Genomic DNA, 22058 nt, shown 5'->3' with positions numbered 1-22058 from the left:
TAGTGACATCAAAATCAATAGGGGTCATCTGCGAGTCATGATCAATGTACCTATGAAGTTTCATAATCCTAGGAGTATGCGTTCTTGAGTTATCACCCTAAAATCGTGTTACTCTTTCGGGTCACCGTGACCTTGACCTTTTACCTAGTGACCTCAAAATCAATAGGGGTCATCTGCGAGTCATGATCAATCTACCCATGAAGTTTCATGATCCTAGGCGTATGCGTTCTTGAGTTATCATCCGGAAACCATGTTACTATTTCGGGTCACCGTGACCTTGACCTTTGACCTAGTGACCTCAAAATCAATAGGGGTCATCTGCGAGTCATGATCAATATACCTATGAAGTTTCATGATCCTAGGTCCAAGCGTTCTTGAGTTATTGTCTGACAACCACCTGGTGGACCGACCGACCGACCAACCGACATGAGCAAAGCAATATACCCCCTCTTCTTCGAAGGGGGGCATAATTTTTTTTTAAAAACTCACAAGGGTCAGTTCAGGCTAATCCGATATGACACTTTCCGCTTCTATGATATTTTTCGTTTCAAGAAAGACTCTTCTTAACAAACATCAAGTTAAGGCGGAAAGTATCGTTCCTGATTAGCCTGCACGTACTGCACAGGCTTATCAGGGACAACACTTTACGCACATGCATTAAAACCCCTTTTCACAGAGCGCGACTCATTTTAAAACATCCATACACACCTGTAAGCATTTCAACCTCGTGATGAAGTCCAAAATGTGACCCAGGTCGCGCTTTACATCTCCACTCTCTAAAATGAAAGAGCAACAATTTCCACTGTAGTCACCACAAAGTTTTTCTTTAAATTCTATCCTTTGAGAAACGTGCAAGAAGTTAAAATTCATTTGTGGACTGACCAATGAACCAACCCACACAGTGACTCCAATATTCCCCCTTCCTGGGAAGGGGGGATGATAAAATCTGACGTTGCCATTGTTTAATTAGTTTACTTTAAACTTTAACAAACTAACATGAAAAACAGATTTAAAGAACAAAGTAGTTTTTTCACTAGTCAATTTCAAATTTCCTAATGCCAGTGTTTAACCCTTTCAAACTCACTACTCAGAAGCAAAGTGAAAATGGCTACATGCAACCATCATAAAACAACAGTGTGTTCAGGTTGTATGCTGTTTGCTGTTCATCAGTATCTTGGAAATCAAGCTATTACCGTAAGTTACCGTGCATAAGGCGCAATTTTTTACCTCCAAATTTCAATTTAAAAAGCTTGTGCGCGTTATACATTGATACAACGCTATCCTGGCTGCTAAATTGCGTAAAATGTGTTATTTAATCATAAATAATCAACATGGCCGCCTTTTTTTCCAGACAACTACACCATATAATCTTAAGGAATGAAGGGGCCGTTGTTTCAACAACCAGTAGTCGGTACCGGTAGATATGAACAGGTTAGAAGAAATTCTTGAAACTTGAATCCATCAGGAAATGTCTTTTATTTAATTGGATTTTCTAAGGGAACATAAATGGGTCAAAAAGCGTTTCTGGGCGGTTAAGGGTAAGAAATCGTTCATACCGCAAGTTGGCTCTGGGAGTTTCAGCCGTTCTGTGAGAGAATACAGGTGTAGTGGAGTGGTACAGTAGGGCTCTCGATTCTCTAGCAGACTGTCCCCTGAAATTCAGCATCAGACTGGTCCATAATGATGAAATACAAATAAGTCGCTTCATGTGAAAGTGAATCTTTGACCATATGCGACCAGCGGAGCTCCAGACCAGCCTGCGCAAATCAGGTAAGGAGCTACCCTGTCTGCCATTAAGTATTATAAGCTTTCGTGGTCTCATTAGCCAACAGGGTAGCTGCTGGTCAAACTGCTCTGATACACTGTCACTGACTGATTTGGAGGTACACAAGTAGCATATGACCTAGTACCCCTTTTTTGTATGATACCGCTCAAATGACCAATTGAACGATACATACAAATAATTCTTTGAATGTATATTCTATGTTTAACTCATTAAATAGTCCATTGACAAGGGCACATCTGTGTATTCAATAATGTTTACGGCGACATTTTAAAAAGCAGTAAATACACTGTATTAAAACATGTAAATTGCAATAAATATTTAATTAATAAGAACAAAACCTTCATAATATGAAGCATACTGCAATAAAAACTTGAATTTCATATAAATATTTTTTAAATTAACCATTTTTTTATTGTTCAATACAGCAGAAGTAAATATATCATACCTATTAAATTTAACACTATGGTACATGTAATTAGAATGTAAATATTTAATAAAAGCAATGAGTATGAGGTTCTGTCAAAACTTTTCCATTAAATTTTTTTACAAGCAATTAGTAATTACAACGTCTCATGACACACGCAGTGTTTTAAAATGAAATAGTGAACAATTATCATATGCTCATAAACAGATTTCTTTTATGAGGCATGTGTTTGTTGCTGAACACTAAGGTGATCGAGGGCAAAACCAAAAAGAGGGCCAAGATGGCCCTAGTTCGCTCACCTGAGAGGAGTCGGTTCATTCAATCTTTACCAAATGTAAAACTTGACCTAGATATTGTCCAGACAAACATCCTGGTCAAGTTTCATCATTATTTCATCTGCGAGTCATGATCAATGTACCTATGAAGTTTCATAATCCTAGGCGTAAGCATTCTTGAGTTATCATCCGGAAACAAGGGCTGTTTGTAAAACATGCAAGCCCCCCATATGGGCTCTCAATTGTAGTGACAGCCATTGTGTGAATATGTTTTTTGTCAAAGTGACCTTGACCTTTGACCTAGTGACCTGAAAATCAATAGGGGTCATCTTCGAGTCATGATCAATGTACCTATGAAGTTTCATGATCCTAGCCATAAGCGTTCTTGAGTTATCATCGGGAAACCATTTTACTATTTCGGGTCACCGTGACCTTGACCTTTGACCTAGTGACCTGAAAATCAATAGGGGTTATCTGCCAGTCATGATCGATGTACCTATGAAGTTTCATGATCATAGGCATAAGCTTTCTTCAGTTATCATCCGGAAACCATTTTACTATTTCGGGTCACCGTGACCTTGACCTTTGACCTAGTGACCTGAAAATCAATAGGGGTCATCTGCCAGTCATGATCATTGTACCTATGAAGTTTCATGATCCTAGCCATAAGCGTTCTTGAGTTATCATCCTGAAACCATTTTACTATTTCGGGTCACCGTGACCTTGACCTTTGACCTAGTGACCTGAAAATCAATTAGGGTCACCTGCAAGTCATGATCAATGTACCTATGAAGTTTCATGATCCTAGGCATAAGCGTTCTTGAGTTATCATCCGGAAACCATTTTACTATTTCGGGTCACTGTGACCTTGACCTTTGACCTAGTGACCTGAAAATCAATAGAGGTCATCTGCAAGTCATGATTAATCTACCTATCAAATATCATGATCCTAGGCATAAGCATTCTTGAGTTATCATCCAGAAACCATTTTACTATTTTGGGTCATCGTGACCTTGACCTTTGACCTAGTGACCTGAAAATCAATAGGGGTCATCTGCGAGTCATGATCAATGTACCTATGAAGTTTCATGATCCTTGGCATAAGCGCTCTTGAGTTATCATCCGGAAACCATCTGGTGGACGGACCGGACCGACATGAGCAAAACAATATACCCCCTCTTCTTCGAAAGGGGGGGGGGGGCATAATGAGAAAACTGCCCCCCTCCCAGCAGCCATGTTATTCAACTGACCAGAACCATTTTTTAACTCAACTCTCGTATCAAGGAAACAAATGTTCTGAGCAAATTTCATGAAAATGGGGCCAAAAATGTGACTTCTACTGTGTTCACATGTTTTCACCATATACATATAGAGAAAAATGCCCCACTGGCGGACATGTTTTTTTCACCGATCCCAACCATTTTCAAACTCGTCCGAGATATCAATAAAACCAAAGTTTTGACCAACTTTCATGATTGGGCAAAAATTGTGACTTCTAGAGTGTTTACAAGGTTTCTCTATAGCCAAATAGGGAAAACTGCCACTATATACATATAGAAAAAAATGCCCCGCCCACTGGCGGCCATGTTTTTGCACCGATCTCGACCATTTTCGAACTCGTTCGAGACATCAATTGAACCAATGTTTTGACCAACTTTCATGATGATTGGGCAAAAATTGTGACCTCTAGAGTGTTGACAAGGTTTCTCTATAGCCAAATAAGGAAAACTGCCCCGCCCACTGGCGGCCATGTTTTTTATCGGATCGGAACCACTTTTGAACTCAACCAAGATATCATTAAGACAAACATTTTGACAAAGTTACATGAGGATTGGGCATGAAATGTGACTTCTACAGTGTTTACAAGGTTTTTCTTTTTTTTGACCTAGTGACCTAGTTTTTGACCCAGCACAACCCAGTTTCGAACTCGGCCGAGATTTTATTGGGACAAAGCTTCTGACCAAGTTTTATGAAGATGGGACAAGAAATGTGGCCTCTATAGAGTGTATACGAGCAAATGTTAACGGACGGACGGACATACGACGGACAAAGACCGGTCACAAAAGCTCACCTGAGCAATCAGGTGAGCTAAAAACTGACAGGTAAAAACTGCACTGTTAAAGTAAGCAAAAGTGTGTACGGCATTCAATATGTGCCCTTCACAGAGCTAGTACGGTTTATATTTAACCCTTTCCCACACAGAGGGAAAGTGAAAATGGCTTAGTGCAAACAGCATAAAACCAGAACAGCCTGCGGGTAACTCCCAGTCTGTTTAGGTTTTATGCTGTTTGCTGCTCATCAGTATCTAAGGGTTGGAAATAAAGCCTTTAAATTTTGAATCTAGTAAGAAAGGTCTTTAATTAAATTCAACTTTCTAAGAGACTACAAACACGTCAAAATACGTATCTAAGTGGTTAAGGTTAAAACTGAGGCCAAGTTAAAGAACAATTAGACAAGAAATGTGTTTGTCAGAAACACTTATAATTTCCCCTTCTGCACCGCTTGATCTTTTTTTTACCTTTGTTCTTGAAGGGTGACCATGACCTTTCACCACTCAAAATGTGCAGGTCCATGAGATACACATGCATGCCAAATATCAAGTTGCTATCATCAATATAGCAAAATGTTGAAGTTGGAGCAAACAAACCAACAGACAGACCAACAGACAAACCAACAGACAGGGCAAAAACAATATGTCCCCCACTATAGTGGTGGGGGACATAAAAATGATTCATAATTGCACAAATTGATCTATCACCCAGGAAAGTGTCTACCAGTATTATCGTTATTTTAAATAATTAAATATAATTAAAAATATGTCGTAGAATTGGTAAATTTGTTTTTCTTTTTTCTGGCTACATGACCAAAGAATTACAGGAGACAAAATACAGATATATCTTTGCACTAAATGTCGTATACGACATTTACTAGCAGAACTAGCAATAAACTAGAGCTTTGTCACAGACATGACGAATACCCCCACATGCCGCATTGACACATAATATTTTGCATGTCTTCTTCACAAAGATTAGCGGACACCATGCTCAATTTTTAAAATGCACTAAGTGACCCCTTGACCTAGTTTTTGACCCAGAAAGGCCCATGTTCTAACTTTGCCTTAAGATCATCTCCATAAAACTTCTGACCAAGTTTGGTGAAGATCAGATGAAAAGTACTTGAAGTAGAGAGCGGACACCATGCTGAATGTTAAAAACGCACTAAGTGACCCCCTGACCTAGTTTTTGACCCGGCAGGGCCCATGTTCGAACTTGGCCTAGACGTCATCTAGATACAACTTGTGAAGAAGTTTGGTGAAGATCGAATGAAAAATACTTGAAATAGAGAGCGGACATCGTGCTGAATGTTAAAAACGCACTAAGTGACCCCGTGACCTATTTTTTGACCCGGCAGGGCCCATGTTCGAACTTGGCCCAGACGTCATCTAGATACAACTTGTGAACAAGTTTGGTGAAGATCGGATGAAAACTACTTGAAATAGAGAGCAGACACCATGCTGAATGTTAAAAACGCACTATGTGACCCTGTTGACCTAGTTTTTGACCCGGCAGGGCCCATGTTCAAACTTGGCCTAGATGTCATCTAGATACAACTTGTGAAGAAGTTTGGTGAAGATCGGATGAAAACTACTTGAAATAGAGAGTGGACACCATGCTGAATGTTAAAAACGCACTAAGTGACCCCGTGACCTAGTTTTTGACCCGGCAGGGCCCTTGTTCGAACTTGGCCTAAACGTCATCTAGATACAACTTGTGAAAAAGTTTGGTGAAGATCGTATAAAAAATACTTGAAATAGAGAGCGGACACCATGCTGAATGTTAAAAACGCACTAAGTGACCTGGTGACCTAGTTTTTGGCCCTGCAGGGCCCATGTTCAAACTTGGCCTAGACATCATCTAGATACAACTTGTGAACAAGTTTGGTGAAGATCGGATGAAAACTACTTGAAATAGAGAGCGGACACTTAATACAGACCGACCGACAGACAGAAAAGCTCACTCCTATATACCCCAATAAACTTCGTTTGTGGGGGTATAATAACATATGAGCTGTCAATATTTTGATCAAGACCGAAGTACAGATATAAGGTAAAGTCAAAGTTAAACAAGAGATGTGTTTGTCAGAAACACAATGCCCCCTACTGCGTCGCTTTGAAGCCATATATTTGACCTTTGACCTTGAAGGATGACCTTGACCTTTCACCACTCAAAATGTGCAGCTCCATGAGATACACATGCATGCCAAATATCAAGTTGCTATCTTCAATATTGCAAAAGTTATGGGCAATGTTAAAGTTTTCGGACAGATGGACAGTTCAACTCCTATATGCAACCCTACCGGGGGCATAAAAAATAATGATGTGACACTTTATTGAAAAGCAGAATATTTCTTATACTTGTATTTAGTATTGATATATAGTTTTTAATAATTTTATATTTCAAAAAAATCCATTTGCTTACAATTATTTCAATACAATTATTCAACAAATCTCAGAGGAAAATATTAAAGATTTAATAAATAAACAAACAAGAAGACTTATCTACAAAAGTACTTGATTACAATAATTGGAAAAAGGCAATCAATAAAGTAAATTAAATAAAATCATCTATAAGCATCATGAAGCCAGTCATACTTAACCAAAAAAGGATATGTCATATTTCGTACCGAATTTTCCAGATTTTAACACAAGCTTGAGCTCATTATTTTAATGTATATAAATCTTTCTATTTGGTATCTAAATAAACAAAATTGGAACATTATAAAGACACTGTTCTGTTCTATTTTAAATAAACACATTTTGATACTAAAGCTGTTTCATTATGCGCAATTTGCTGTTTATAAATTTGTAAACTACCGGTAAATATCAGCATGTTTAACAAAGGGAAGTACAAAAAACAACACTCTGCTGCAGATATTAGAAATCAATTAATACCTTTATTTATCACAAAACCTGTAGACAAAAAAAACAGGATTATGAGTGGTTGCTATAGTGATGTTATATTCCTTTTCTTTACAGATTAACAGTACAATGTCTAAAACATAACATTTCTAAGAAATGACACGACATGACACAAAATAAGTTACTTCATCCTTTAAATATTTTAACTTTTTTAATTTTTTACATAGAGCTCTATTTCTATTTATATTTGCAAATGTAGATGTTTAAAAATAAAACAAAAAGGAACCTGAATATATGTGACAATAAGTCACACACCTAAGGTGTCACATTCAGTTTGGGCCCATGAAAATCAGGCCATGCCCAACCATGTGATGAACATAGATTCAGATGCCAAGGATGTCAATATGTCTAATAATCTGGTTTTTAATTTGTTGCTATATTGTTTTCTTTCATTATTTCTAACAAGAAATTTTAGGCCTATGAAAACCTGTTCAGGGTTCTGCCTTTGCTAAGGTTTAGGCCAGAATGGCATATGCTCTAAAACATTTATCTCAGACTGCAATGGCCCATGTATAAAATATTTAAATTACCTTTATTGTACAATTCTTCTGCCATCCGCTGGGTGATTCCATGTATTTCCTGAAAATTGGATATATTTACCAGACATTGAACAGTGAAGCATTAAATTAATATATATTAGTGTTGTTTTATTAGTTTGTTTAATCTAATCTGATTTCATTTTGCACACATTAAATATAAATCAACAATTAATCAAATTCAATTACAATCAATTAAGCTGAATTAAACAACCATTTAACCATTTACCTCTCCTATACTTATTCTGAGTTTTTTGTCGTTGCTTAGAAAATTAACTTCAATTAAAGACCTTTCAATATAAGTTTTTGAGGCTCCTTTTCCAACCCTAAAATAATGCTGAGCAGAAAACAGCATGAAACATGAACAACTTGCTCACAGGCTATTCTGGTTTAACCCTTTGCATGCTGGGTAATTTGTCGTCTGCTAAAATGTCGTCTGCTGAATTTCTAAAATTAGCATTTTTTAAAATTGTTTTTCAAAGAATACTATCAGAATAGCAGTTTGGATCCTGATGAGACGCCACGTTCTGTCGTGTGGCGTCTCATCTGGATCCAAACTGTTTGCAAAGGCCTTCAAAATTCGGTTCCCGCACTGAAAGGGTTAATTCTGGTTGCATACAGCTTAACTTCCCTTCAGAGTGGCAAAGGGTTAAACAATTTCCTCATCAAAGGAAAATGTTTCGACCTACATAATTTTCAAACTCGAGAAATGAGGCAAAACAGCTGGGCATCTTGTGAGAGACGAAATGCAGAACGGTTTGCAGGTACACCTCCAGATCGTGCTGCCTCTTCCGAATGAAGCTTTCCGACTGGTTTCCAAACAACTTCTTAGGCGGAAGAAGATTCTTGTCCAGTCTGCTGCCTGAGCACAGCTGTACAAAATATTGTGAAGTTAATTTGTCCATCTGTGTATATTTTTTAAAATGAAAATAAACATATTTAAATATGTTGTTATTTCATTAGCAAAACATAGTAAATTTTACAAACATTTAGTAAAAATTGTTGGAAATCTTTATAATGACTGATCAAAAGACATAATACAAAACCATCTTCACTAATTCTTGAGTGGTCATTATTGGCTCAGGAACTACTTTAATGTAACCCGGGAACTCTACATATACTTGAATGTACCCCGGGTACAGAAAATATACTAATGCCAATTTAGACTATAACCAAGTTGTAATCCCTCCAAAAAAAAACATTATGGAATACGAAAAAAAAAATCTCTTTGAACAAAACCTGCCTCAACGGTTTTTTTCAGTAGGAGTTTCAATTTATATAGAGGCCATTTGAAAGAATATTGAGATAAATATGAACATAATTAATTTTAAAAAATATCCGAAAAGACTAATTTAGCGTTTTAATTCCTGGGTATGTTTCATAATATTTTCTGTACCCGGGGTACATTAAAGTATACTTTAGAGTACCCCAGGTACATTTAAGTATATTTAAGAGTACCGGGGGAACATTTAAGCAGTACTGGAGACAGCAATGACCAATCAGGAGTCAATCAGTGAAAATCCGCAAAAAAATCCAAAACTGTTCTTATATCTTATGCTGACCTTTTCATGCAAATCATGAAAGTCGCTGTATCTATGTTTCACAGTCCATGAGTAAGGCCCTACATTGACTTGTATAATGTAGATCTGAAAAAAGAACAAAGAAGAGATTATTCTTGCTATGTATATCAAATGAATACGACCACATGACAATCAGCATGTGAATTTATGGGGTCTGTATAAAACGCGGATTTTAGCGCAGACTGCAAATTGCATCTGCGTTATCGGGCCATTAAACGCAGACAATATAGACATGGTTGCAGACAATATAGATATCGTTGTAAAACGCAGACAATATAGAAAAAGAAGGAATACGCAGCCAATATAAAAATAGAAGGCAAAAAGGGTGAAATTAGAGAGAATTACTGTATCAATAATTCTAAGGTTTTAATTAACAGTATATGTATGAAAGTGGTAAATGTCCAAACAATATTAAGACTAAAATTATCGCTTTTAATCGCTAAAATGGCAGTATACATATACACGTATTTAGATTATTTGTATCAAGATGAAGACATAATAATTTGTTTTGATTGTATTAACATAGTTATGTGTGAAATGTATGTATGAATAGTGTATGTACAGATTAAAAGTATTGTTGTTTTCAACGCAGCCAATACAGACATTGTTGCAGGCAATATAGAAATCATAAGAAAACGCAGCCAATATAGCAATAGAAGGAATACCCAGACAGAATAGAGATAGAAGGCAAAAACGTGTGCAATTCGAGAATGACTGTATCAATAATTCGAAGGTTTTAATTTACAGTTTATGTATGAAAGTGGTAAAGGTCCATACAATTTTAAAACTTATCGTTTTTTATCGCTAAAATGGCAGTATATTTACATTTATACACGTATTATGATTTTCTGTATCAAGATGAAGACATAATAATTTGTTTTTATGAGCACATGAGTAATTAAAAATGTATTAACATAATTATATAAAATACATGCATGTATAATGTATGTATAGATTGAACGTATTGTTGTTTTCAATGCAGACAATAAAGACATCGTTGCAAATTGCAGGCTGCGTTATCGGGCATAAAACGCAGCCAATATAGACATCGTTGCAGCCGATATAGATATCAATGGAAAACGCAGACAATATAGATATCGTTGGAAAACGCAGACAATATACAAATAGAAGGAAAACGCAGCCAATATAGAGATAGCAAGCAAAACTTATTACATTTGATGTTGTTTGACTAATTTTATTTTATCGAGATTTGCTAAGTGTGAATTTAAGGATGTACAATTAGCTGCCAATTAATACTTCCCTTTGAATTTCAACCCAAAAGACCCTAAATTATACCGGGTTTTTATTTGCTCAGATGACTTTAAAGTGAATTAAATTGCAATCTTAGGAATGGAATTTCGCACATATTGTAAAAAGTTGTTATATTTTAGCAAGTAACTCTTAGCCGTATATTTATATTGGATTTTTTTTTATCCATTTCATATCTGTGTTACTTGTAATATCAGTGCTGTCAGTGATCAGTGAGATATTTGGAAAACGTGTTTTGTGTGTATAGTGCTTTTTCGTGCTTTTCAACAGTTTTTTGTGTGTGTTTAGTGCGATATTTGGAATACGTGTTTTGTGTAATTTGTGTTTAAGTTTTTTGTGTGTTATTTATTGCGTATATTGTGCCTATAGTGTTATCGTGTGCTTCAACAGTTTGTGTATATATTATAAGTTTGTGTAGTTCGTATCGTGAGTGTTAAAGAATGGCTTTGATTTTCGGACACAGTCAGGCCTAAAATGTGATGACATTCTAACATTATCATTCTCCGGATCCACAACGGTAGATCTTTGGGAAGAAGAGACGATTTTCGAAATTGTGCCCTCCTGCAAGGTGAGTTAACGTTACCTGTTGCTGCTTTTGTGTATGAATAAAACCATATTATTATGAAACATTCTTACATTTCATTGGAGCTATACTTATGGAATTTCGTCTTTAGATTTACCTCTACACTTCATTTTTATTATTCATATTTATACGGTCTAGATAGAAATAATACAAACAATAACTTACGTTGTATAGCTGACTATATCAACCTTACACATTCCTTTATATATACAAAAAAAGAAATATTAACAGACTGTATAATTATAAATATAAATCCGTTTCGAAGTCGACAGTGTAAAGCACAGAATGTACTGATGTTTTATAATTTAGACTTGTTTAGTTGTTCGTACTGGCATCTTAATAGGCATTTTATTAATATTGCAACTTAAAGCAAAATTAATAGTTGAATTTGATGCTATCGTCACATTTGCAGGGGTAGTAGTTTGGGTACTTGTGACATCTCATGATAACTCTCTTGTTTAACACGTTGACATTACCTGTTAATTGAATCATAATTGAGATGAAGGCCCATATACTTGTGTTGATGACATATGACCTGTTACTTGGGTAAAAAATGTTGAAGCTATTTTTTTCTGCAATTTCTTTGTTACAATTAAATGTATAACAAGGGACAAAATTGTCACAAAACCAGGTTTTCATTGTGAAAAAAAATCTGATAAAGGGAGACAACTCAAACTGAACTTTTGAAATGAACAAACAAAATTAACCCCCTTTGTAAGTTTGTTTTAAAATAAATCTATTTTTAGTCGTGGCAACCTTGACATTGGAGATATTGACGTGATTCTTTCGTGCGACACACCGTCCCATGATGGTGAACAAATGTGCCAAATGATTTTAAAATCTTATAATGAATGACATAGTTATAGCCCAGACAAGCTCATTTATGGCTATTTTTTACCTTTGAACTCAAAGTGTGACCTTGACCTTGGAGATATTGACGTAATTTTTTCGCACAACACACCGTCTAATGATGGTTAACAAATGTGCCAAATGATTTTAAAATCTCACAATGAACGACAAAGTTATGGCCCGGACAAGCTTGTTCCGCCCGCCCGCCAGCCAGCCAGCCCGCCAGCCAGCCAGCCAGCCAGCCCGCCCGCATTCGCCAATCTAATAACCAGTTTTTTCCTTCGGAAAACCTGGTTAAAAACCTGGTTAATAAATTACACTACACTCAAATTGACATTTTCAAATAAATGAAAACATAACAAGTTCGATATAAATTAATGCTTGGTTACTAGAAAACGGACATATCGGTTCTATAATAGATATACGCGAAAGATTCGACTCGCATCATTGCAACGCGAAATGCTTCAACAAGTCGCCCGTTTGGCAACACAACATTATTTTCTATGTTTTTCTATGGTATTTTCTTTTTATGGCGATATTTGCTTTTATATTAATTCACATTATCGGTCCCATGTAAAGAACGAGCCCTTTAGTATTGGCGTCAACTCAAGAGTACCAAACAAAGAAATGTAAGTTGAATTTAAAATGTAACTTTATTGAAGATAAATTTACGATAAAATAAAGCAAAACTTAGTATTTTTAAGATCTTAATATTTTTAAGATTTGGTGCATTTAAAAAATTATAGTAATGATAAATGTTGACTTAAAGACTAAAATAATAGAAGATCTTCATTTCCTCGCCTTTTTATCAACCTGATGCCTGCTGTCTGCTACTGTACCTTATCACTATTGTATATATTACAAAACACCATCAGCGGCCGAGCGCGGAATACTGCGAAATAATTGCATAAAATTAAAGGTCAAAGTCTGATTGCTCTTTATATATATAACAATTTTTTATTACACTTGATTCACTTGGTTTAATTAATGTAAGGTTGCATCAGAATCACAAAATCGATTAAATTTGTATGCTTAGACGTTGAGTCCGTGACCTTTGCATTCAAACCTGGTTTGAAATCAAGAGTCTCAAAGTAAGCTTAAATATTATAACATTTGAAAAAGAATTTCGTTTTGGAACCTACTTAGATGATGAAAACACAGAATTGCATTGAGTATATTCCGATTGTGTTCGCATCACTTAGAAATAGAAAGAGGGAGATTTAATATTTTTAACGTTAATGATCTTGAGTGTAAAGAGTGTACTACTGGTACGATTGAATCTGAATTTAATTTCCGATTGTCCGATTTATAGAGATCTTAACACATAGAATTATTTAAACAAATTATGTCAACAAAGTCTGTTAAACGTATCCGTAAAGTATCGAAATTTAGCGATATTGCAATGATAAAACGAAAAGATGTCATTGATTTATTGATTTGTATGTGTTATAATTTACTTGCCTTTACTTGTGGAATAACATAATAATAACAGTTCTTCAGTTCTAACAAGTAAGCATGGCAAAATAAAACTTAGTTACGTGTCAAAAATATGATTGCTTATTAACCAGGTTTTCCGAAGGAATGCGAGCGGGCTGGCGGAACAAGATTGTCCGGGCCATAACTATGTCGTTCATTGTCAGATTTTAAAATCATTTGGCACATTTGTTCACCATCATTGGACGGTGTGTCGCGCGAAATAATTACGTCGATATGTCATATCTCCAAGGTCAAGGTCACACTTTGAGTTCAAAGGTCAAAAATGGCCATAAATGAGCTTGTCCTGGCCATAACTATGTCATTCATTGTGAGATTTTAAAATCATTTGGCACATTTGTTCACCATCATGGGACGGTGTGTCGCACGAAAGAATCATGTCAATATCTCCAATGTCAAGGTCGCCACGACTAAAAATATATATTTTTTAAAAACAAACTTACAAAGGGGGTTAATTTTGTTTGTTCATTTCAAAAGTTCAGTTTGAGTTTTCTCCCTTTATCAGATTTTTTTTTTCACAATGAAAACCTGGTTTTGTGACAATTTTGTCCCTTGTTTTTTTCCTAGGATGAGGATTAATTTATGGATGACAACACACAACAAGGTAAAATCCAATTCTTTAATGAGTTCGACACGTATAATGCTTTTATATTTCATCATTTAATATAAATAATGACCACCGTCACGAAACCTTGACCTAATCTGTTTTTCTTCTATATCTATATTGGCTGCACTAAAAGCTGCGTTTTCCCTATATATATATATTGGCTGCGCTGTCAGCTGCCTTCCTACTTACGCATTTAATTTAAAGTAGAATTACAATTGTACATTTGTGTGCAATAAACCTCTCGGTATCAAGATTAACTTCAACTTGTTTGATATTCCGTTTTAAAATATATTAGGTTCACAGGGAATAATCTAGAATTTACTATCTATGGGTCCCTGAACTCGCAGATTTTAGACCAATGAGTCCCAGGCAAAAATTAATGAGTCCACCTTGAAAAAGAATGGGTCCAATATTTTGAAAGATACCAAGTAGTGAAGAAAATATGTCTGAATCACACTTGCTCAAGAACTATACTTGCATTAAACTTTTAATAATCTCAAAAACTTGTTGAAACCAAAAAAAAAACAAATTCAGAGTTATCACTATCTTGTTTGCCTTCACATAGGCTATACCATTATCTGTTACATGAATGTAACCTGTTGTAACATTTCAACTTGATTCAAAGCGATGATAATATTATTGTTAACATCCGAATTGCGAGCTTGATAATATAATTGTTTACGTCCGAATTGCGAGCCGTTGACCTACCATTATTAAAGTTTAGATTTGTTTGTTTTGGATTAAGCTTCAACACCTTATTTCGGAGGCATTTTTTCTGTATTATTTATGACTAAGTTACACAAAGTTAATGCAGGTTTTCATCCGGGGACTCAAGAAAATATCATAACACATTCTATTTAAAAGGTCGATTCTAATTGGTTCGTATTATACATCTGCGGCTCAACTAGAGCCAGTCAAAAGACTTGCTTGAGTCTTCAAGCCTCATTCGGTTAAACTCAGCGTTCATTGCTACACTTTTGACTCGTACACAAGATGGTTCGTACTTATCGTGATTCGCGTATGCGTTAACGGATACAGTTCAGCAATGCGACTGAGTGGACGCACATATTTCAAAACGATGCGTCTATTTCGATATTTGTGCGTCATAGACGCGGGACGCACATGTAGATTATTCCCTGGGTTCAAGGTTTAAAAATTGTATGGACCTTAAACACTTTCATACATATAATGTTAATTAAAACCTTCGAATTCTTGATACAGTCATTCTCGAATTTCACACGTTTTTGCCTTCTATTTCTATATTGGCTGCATATTCCTTCTATTTCTTTATTGTCTGTGTTTTCCAACGATTTCTATATTGTCTGCGTTTTCCAACAATATCTATATTTATTGCAACGATGCCTATATTGGCTGCTTTTTATGCCCGATAAGCAGCCTGCAATTTGCAGCGATGTCTATATTGGCTGCGCTGAAAACAATAATACGTTTAATCCAGACATACATTAAACATACATACATTTTATATAATTATCAACGCATGCATCTTCCATCATGTACACATAATATTACCTAATTTTTGCAATAATGCTTTTATAGAAAATGGTATGAAAAGTCAGAGTACGAATGAAATAAGTCAGTTATTAATTTGGTTTGCGCTTGACTGGCATAGATATTACCGTGAAGGCATCGTTTGTCTCTGTTCCTTTGATCTGAATAGAGCTGGTGGATGTAATGTTATCAATATCTTTACCGAAATGAGCCATTTTCACAAATGTAAATAGAAACCCGGAACTATCATTGTTTACGACAACGCCCTCTACCAATTTCGACGATATTTCGAGTAGTGTCCCTTTGTGTTGCTAGCGACTCATCGCACCTGTTTTGACAAGTAATTTTTCAAAATAAAGGTGAATTTATTTTATGAATTGATATTATCTATGTGAACGGTCGTTTGACATATATAATTCCACAAAAATAAAATATGTGATTCGTAATCAAGTACACATGTAGTGCTTACATAAAGTTTCAAGTCTACTGAAGCAGTATCCGGATATGGATATTTTCGGATATTTTTGCACTTCTTAATGCAATATTGTCATTGAATTTTGTGCTATGATTTTGACTTTATCAATTACAGATTTCAACAATGGGTCGATAATTGGGCGCGCATCCGAAACATTCGGGTCGGATGGGATCCAGCTTACTGAAAGTAACCAGGACTGATTTAGAGACCTCAAATTCAAAATGGCTTTGCATCTGTCAGATTTGTATCGCCCATCCAGCACTGAAAAGGTTCTTGATTTGGAACAAGATCTGAAAAAAGAGCTTGAGGAGTTGCGACAAGAAATTGACGAGAGTGATATTGTTACAGACACGCCATCCAAGGCTTTGAGGTAATCATAGATGACATTTAAAGCAATTTTATGCAAGATTATTAAGGATTATTGTCAGAGGTCCACAATTTGTGCCTTTCCTTGGATCATGTCCTTTTTTATCACATAGAGTGCAAAATTTTAATTGGGCATGCTCAAGCCATTTCAATAAGGTCGCTTTCACAGGCTTTTGGTCATTTAATGGATAAGGTAATACTATATTATTTATTAAATTCAGCAGCAAAGAGTTAATTTCGAAAGTATTGAAATTTTTAAAACTGCATGGTAATAATTGATAATATTGGAAGTAACAAGATATAAATTATTGTGTGAAAGTGGATATTTTTAATCTAGGTTTGTGATTGTTTAAATAAATAATTTTAGCAAGAAACACTAAGGAAAGGAAATGTAGATCACTTCGGATATGTGTCCAAAAACTACCATTATTATGCATTTTATAACACTGAAGTTTATATTAATTTTTATTTATGTTTGTTAAGATTTAATTGAAACCCTAAATTGGTAGGCAATTACATGACCAACTCAATTCCTGATAAAATATAACCCTATTGACAAATGAAATCTATTACCTAACTTCCTCCAATGGTTTTTAAAACTAAAAAGGATTTATAATTTAAATTAATTGTTTCAGTTCTGTACCTCTTCCCAGAGATGCTTTATTTTATCGTGAAGGAAGGAAAAATGTTGTGGAAAGAGCCATGGAGGTTTGTGGCAATCTTTACTGATATGTTATTCAAAATCACTTAAATTGCATGTTTTTTTACATTATTTATATTTGTAACAATCTGTGTATAGTTTTTTAAGCCAGAAATCCATAGAACACATGCATACTATTATGTTTGTTTTAATTATTATTGAAGGGTCATCAGGGCTTGACACTAACTTTTTTTACCTACTGCTCCAAAGGACCACCAGCTTTCAGAAATTACTGGTCCTCCAAGATTTCAAGTGGTCCTACAATTTCTCTGTTATTTTACTTAAATTTCAACTTACTTTCCGGACTATCCACAATGTATTGTGCGTTTATAAAAAGAAAACTATACTATCTACTAAACTATCTCAATATCCCTTTCATATTTTCGCTGTACTTCAAGCTTCTCTTCATTAGTTTTAGGTTTTTAGGCGTAGGTTCAACCACCCCCGGAATGAAATGCCACATCTCGAAAACTTGTTATCTTGAAAATACGAACGTTTACTCTCCCGCAATATCAAAACATTATTCTGCGCCCTCCAGTATAAATTCTTACGGTAAACAAAGTATATTCTGATGGTTTTAAGATCAATAAAATGCTGATTATTGCTACTTTTTCAAAATAATAAATACCATTTTGTTCATTTCCCGATCCGAACAATTAGAATTTTATGTTAATTTGTGTATCGATCACAGAGAAGTCCGAAGACATTTTCTGGAGACATTTGCCGATCGCAAATCGATTTTTTGATGCGACAACAGGTTTTTGTCATCCGGGCATCTAGAAAAATTGAAATTTCCAATATGTTGCTATTTTTATCCCGGTCTCGAGTCAGCCCATAAAATAATGATGAAATTATCGGTTTATTATGAACATATAAAGTTGTTTTATTGATGAAAACGGCTTTCCACCAGTATTTCACAATAAGCTGGCCAGGATTTTTAACTGGTCCGACGGATCAACCAAATTTCTTATTTCACTGGTCCTCCCTATTTTTTACTGACCCCGGATCAACGGACCACCATTAGTGTCGAGCCCTGGTCATGCTATTAATTTGCTGTACTAAATCTGTTATTGGATAGTATTCTAGGTCTTTTTCTCAGGACATTTTATTGAAAATGCTATTTAATGATTGTGTTATATATTTTGTTAGATGTAATTGAATTAAAATTGAAGTAAAATAATCATTAGACACTTCTTAAAATAAAAAACTCAAATTGAATTGGGATTTTTTTGTTATATCTGGATTTTTTTGTTTCTTTTTAGGTGAGTCAGGCTCAGCCACTTGTTATTCAATCTGAGGTGATGAGAGAGGAAATGTTGAATGCTGAGTGCCTCGAATACAAGCCTGACAGTCTTCCACTACTTTTACACCAGGTATTTTTAATCAATTGACTCTCATGACAGACATGAGGGTGTGCTTAATGCAAGTAAAGGTGTTGTCCCAGATGTTCTATTACGAAACAGACTATATCTACCACTATTTGTATTGTGCAATGGACCATAGCTTCCAACCATGTTAACTCTGTACCCTGTTCTGATGCCTCACTTATATATTAAACTTCGTTGTGTACACACGTTGCGTTGTTTATATCATTAGATAATACTCACTTGAGTTGACGTTTATAAAAGTCACATACACAAAAGTGTATAAACTACAAAACACCAGAGGCCTAATGCATGCAAAAGTGTTGTCTCAGATAAGTCTGTGCAGTCTGCACAGGCTAAACAGGGACAACTCCTTCCCAGGGCCCGTATTCACCAACCGATTCTTAGACTTAAGAATAAAGAATAGACTTAGAACCAAGAAATATGTGTTCAGTGTTTGAATATATACAGGCCTCCACTAGTGATTATGTCATTAACAAAATGTTCTATATGAAGAATAATCAAGATAGAGATGTTTACTGCAGAGTTTGACTCAAAATTAAAGAAATTCTTGAATATTCGTTTTTAAAGAATTTTCTTTATTCTTAGACTTAAGTCTAAGAATTGTTTGGTGAATACGGGCCCTGACTTGATTTTCATTTAGAAAAAACTTCTTTAAACAAAGAATGTCATAATAGCGGAAAGTGTCATCTCTGATAAGCCTGTGCAGACTGCAGACTTATCTGTTACAACATTTTACGCACTTGCATTAACTCTTCCAGTGCTGGAACCGGATTTTCAAGGCCTTTGCAAACAGTTTGGATCCAGATGAGACGCCACAGAATGTGGCATCTCATCAGGATCCAAACTGTTTGCTGTTCTAATAGTATTCTTTGAAAAAAAATCAAAGAAAATGCTAATTAAAGAAATTCAGCAGACAACATTTTAGCAGACGACAAATTTCCCAGCATGCAAAGGGTTAAGCCCAGTATTCCCAGAAAATAGCTCAGTTCATCAAGTAGGAACAATTTAGGAGTAAAGTTTAAGCACCAAGCAGAAATGTTCACATGCTCTCATTATTACTGTAGGAGGCATTTAATTAAGGTACGATAATAAAGGTATTCCATTATTTATTCAGACAAGAAACGAATGAAGTAAATTGTGAAGTTATTTTTCTTGTATAATTGTTGATTAATTTTGCAAAACAATAATACCTGTTCTACCACATCCTCAAATATGTCATAAATTGATGAAAACCATATATTGAGGTCATATTCAAAATAACTTTTTTGTATTCAGTTATTGTAAATTCACTGTTGTTTGTTTCAGTACTTTGTGGACCGTATACATCACATTGTCCACTGCAAGTACCTTCACTTACTTAGATGGAAGAGATTCTGTAATAACACAGCCTCCATGGAAGCTCTTCATCCAATCTACCAGCAGAGACTTGCGTAAGTTGTTCTGTAGTGATCATTAATGTTTTTTTTTCTAGCTATTTTTTTTACATTGATGTCCATGGCTTTGATTTGGCTGATTTTATAGCTGTTATTCTGTCCTATTCCCAATGTTAAAAAGTTTTTTTTTTCCCAAATTTAGTTCCAAAATAATATTTGATGATTAAACTTTGAGATGTTTGGAAATAAGTGTAGAAATAAATAGTTTGAAGTTGAAAAATCCATTTAAATGATATCTACATGTGAAGTATTTTCCATTCAAGGTAAGTTTTATCAATCATTTTTCAAAAGTAATTAATCAAGCATTACAATTTTTTTTCCAATTCAAATTAAATCAATGATTAAATTCCAGATTTCACAGTTACAGGTTTTATTCACACAATCATGAGAATAAGTTCAACCCACTGAGATTCAAAGAACTGGTGAAAATTAATTTGTTTGGTTATATTCTATACTTTGACCCGATTCCCAATCATAAAAAATGATATATTTTCCAGAATGACTGCATAAAATTCCCAATTGAAGGTTCCCCACTGCAATTAAAAAAACAAACAAGTATTTTAAAATTCAATTCACCCCCCTATCTAGCACAAACACTTCTATTTTTAATTTTAAAGCATTTGTTGCAAGCAAAAAAACACCTTATTTCCCCAATTTTAGTCAAAATTACATGATTTTTCCCAACACAAAGGGCCCCTGCCCATTTCCCAAAATGGTGAAAAAATGCACTGGCATGTAATATTGTTATAAATAATTATAAATAGCTGCCAGTTTTACACAAGTATTCAATTGTTTTTCAGATAAAATGAAACTAAATTCTCGATAGCTTCCCATATTGCATTCATTTAATTATCTTATTTTATAAGGTAAACAATAACTAACCCTTTGCATGCTGGGAAATTTGTCGTCTGCTAAAATGTCGTCTGCTGAATTTCTAAAATTAGCATTTTCTTCGATTTTTTTTCAAAGAGTACTATCAGAATAGCAAACAGTTTGGATCCAGATGAGAAGCAACGATCTGTGGCGTCTCATCTGGATCCAAACTGTTTGCAAATGCCTTCAAAATTCGGTTCCAGCGCTGAAAGAGTTAACATAGGATTTTCCTGTTTCCAGTGACATCTTGCTGGAGTACAACGACTGTGTGCGGCGCGCAAACCGCCTGTCAGTGGCCCAGGAAGCCCACATGTGCAAGAAAGACTACAGCCTGAGCGCCATCGAAATGGAAGACCTGCTCATTTACCTGCGATGGCTTATCACTCAATTGAAGTCCACAAAGCGATTCCACCAGTACCTCAGGGTAAATAAATGAGTAACACACTGAGAAAATTGGGTTTACTGGTAATACTTGTGCGTAAAGCCCCAGATAAGCCTGTGTTGAAAGCACTTGCTAATCTGGGACAACACTTTACAAACATGCATTAAGCCTAGTTTTCCCAGAGCCAGGCTCAAATCTATTTTATCCCACTTTTACAGCGATTTCGGTTGATTAAAGCCCCATTGATTAAATATCATCTATAATCAACGGCAGGAAATGACGTCAATATTTCGACGAAATGACGTCATAAACTCAGCGAAATTATCAAGTCAATCAAATTTTGTTTAAATAAAAAGGTTTACAAAATAAAAAGTGGGATAAATAGAATAATAGATTAGTGTTGATTATAGATCAGGTTTATCATGCTCGGCACGAAAACGAAAAAGCACTCGCCAAGGCTCGTGCTTTTTGTTTTCTAAGCCTCCCATGATAAACCTGATCTATAATCAATACTAACCTATTATTCTCTATTTGTGTGCTCTTTGCCTTGG

General features: G+C 35.2%; 2 protein-coding genes across 4 annotated transcripts in view; one reads left to right on the top strand and one right to left on the bottom strand.

Moving 5' to 3' along the window:
- LOC127880744 (nischarin-like) overlaps positions 1–16167 on the bottom strand; it is a 38127-nt gene extending 21960 nt beyond the window's left edge. For 2 of the 3 annotated variants that reach the window (XM_052428112.1, XM_052428115.1), the window contains exons 1-7: positions 16019–16167; positions 9562–9645; positions 8689–8871; positions 7994–8042; positions 7437–7454; positions 1557–1652; positions 709–776 (exon numbers count right to left, since the gene is read on the bottom strand). In XM_052428112.1, the coding sequence (XP_052284072.1) occupies positions 709–776; positions 1557–1652; positions 7437–7454; positions 7994–8042; positions 8689–8871; positions 9562–9645; positions 16019–16105 (585 nt within the window). In that variant the 5' untranslated portion in view covers positions 16106–16167. The remainder of the gene's footprint in view (positions 1–708; positions 777–1556; positions 1653–7436; positions 7455–7993; positions 8043–8688; positions 8872–9561; positions 9646–16018) is intronic. The other variant, XM_052428113.1, reaches the window with a different exon arrangement.
- A 20-nt stretch (positions 16168–16187) lies between these two features.
- LOC127880743 (uncharacterized) overlaps positions 16188–22058 on the top strand; it is an 87519-nt gene continuing 81648 nt past the window's right edge. The window contains exons 1-6 of the mRNA XM_052428111.1: positions 16188–16249; positions 16480–16735; positions 17367–17439; positions 18694–18804; positions 20125–20249; positions 21366–21549. Of these exons, the coding sequence (XP_052284071.1) occupies positions 16587–16735; positions 17367–17439; positions 18694–18804; positions 20125–20249; positions 21366–21549 (642 nt within the window). The 5' untranslated portion in view covers positions 16188–16249; positions 16480–16586. The remainder of the gene's footprint in view (positions 16250–16479; positions 16736–17366; positions 17440–18693; positions 18805–20124; positions 20250–21365; positions 21550–22058) is intronic.

The sequence above is a fragment of the Dreissena polymorpha genome, chromosome 5 (genome assembly GCF_020536995.1).
Source record: "Dreissena polymorpha isolate Duluth1 chromosome 5, UMN_Dpol_1.0, whole genome shotgun sequence".
Classification (NCBI taxonomy): domain Eukaryota; kingdom Metazoa; phylum Mollusca; class Bivalvia; order Myida; family Dreissenidae; genus Dreissena; species Dreissena polymorpha.
Note: the sequence above shows the minus strand (reverse complement) of the source record. Positions and strands in the feature narration are given on the sequence as shown.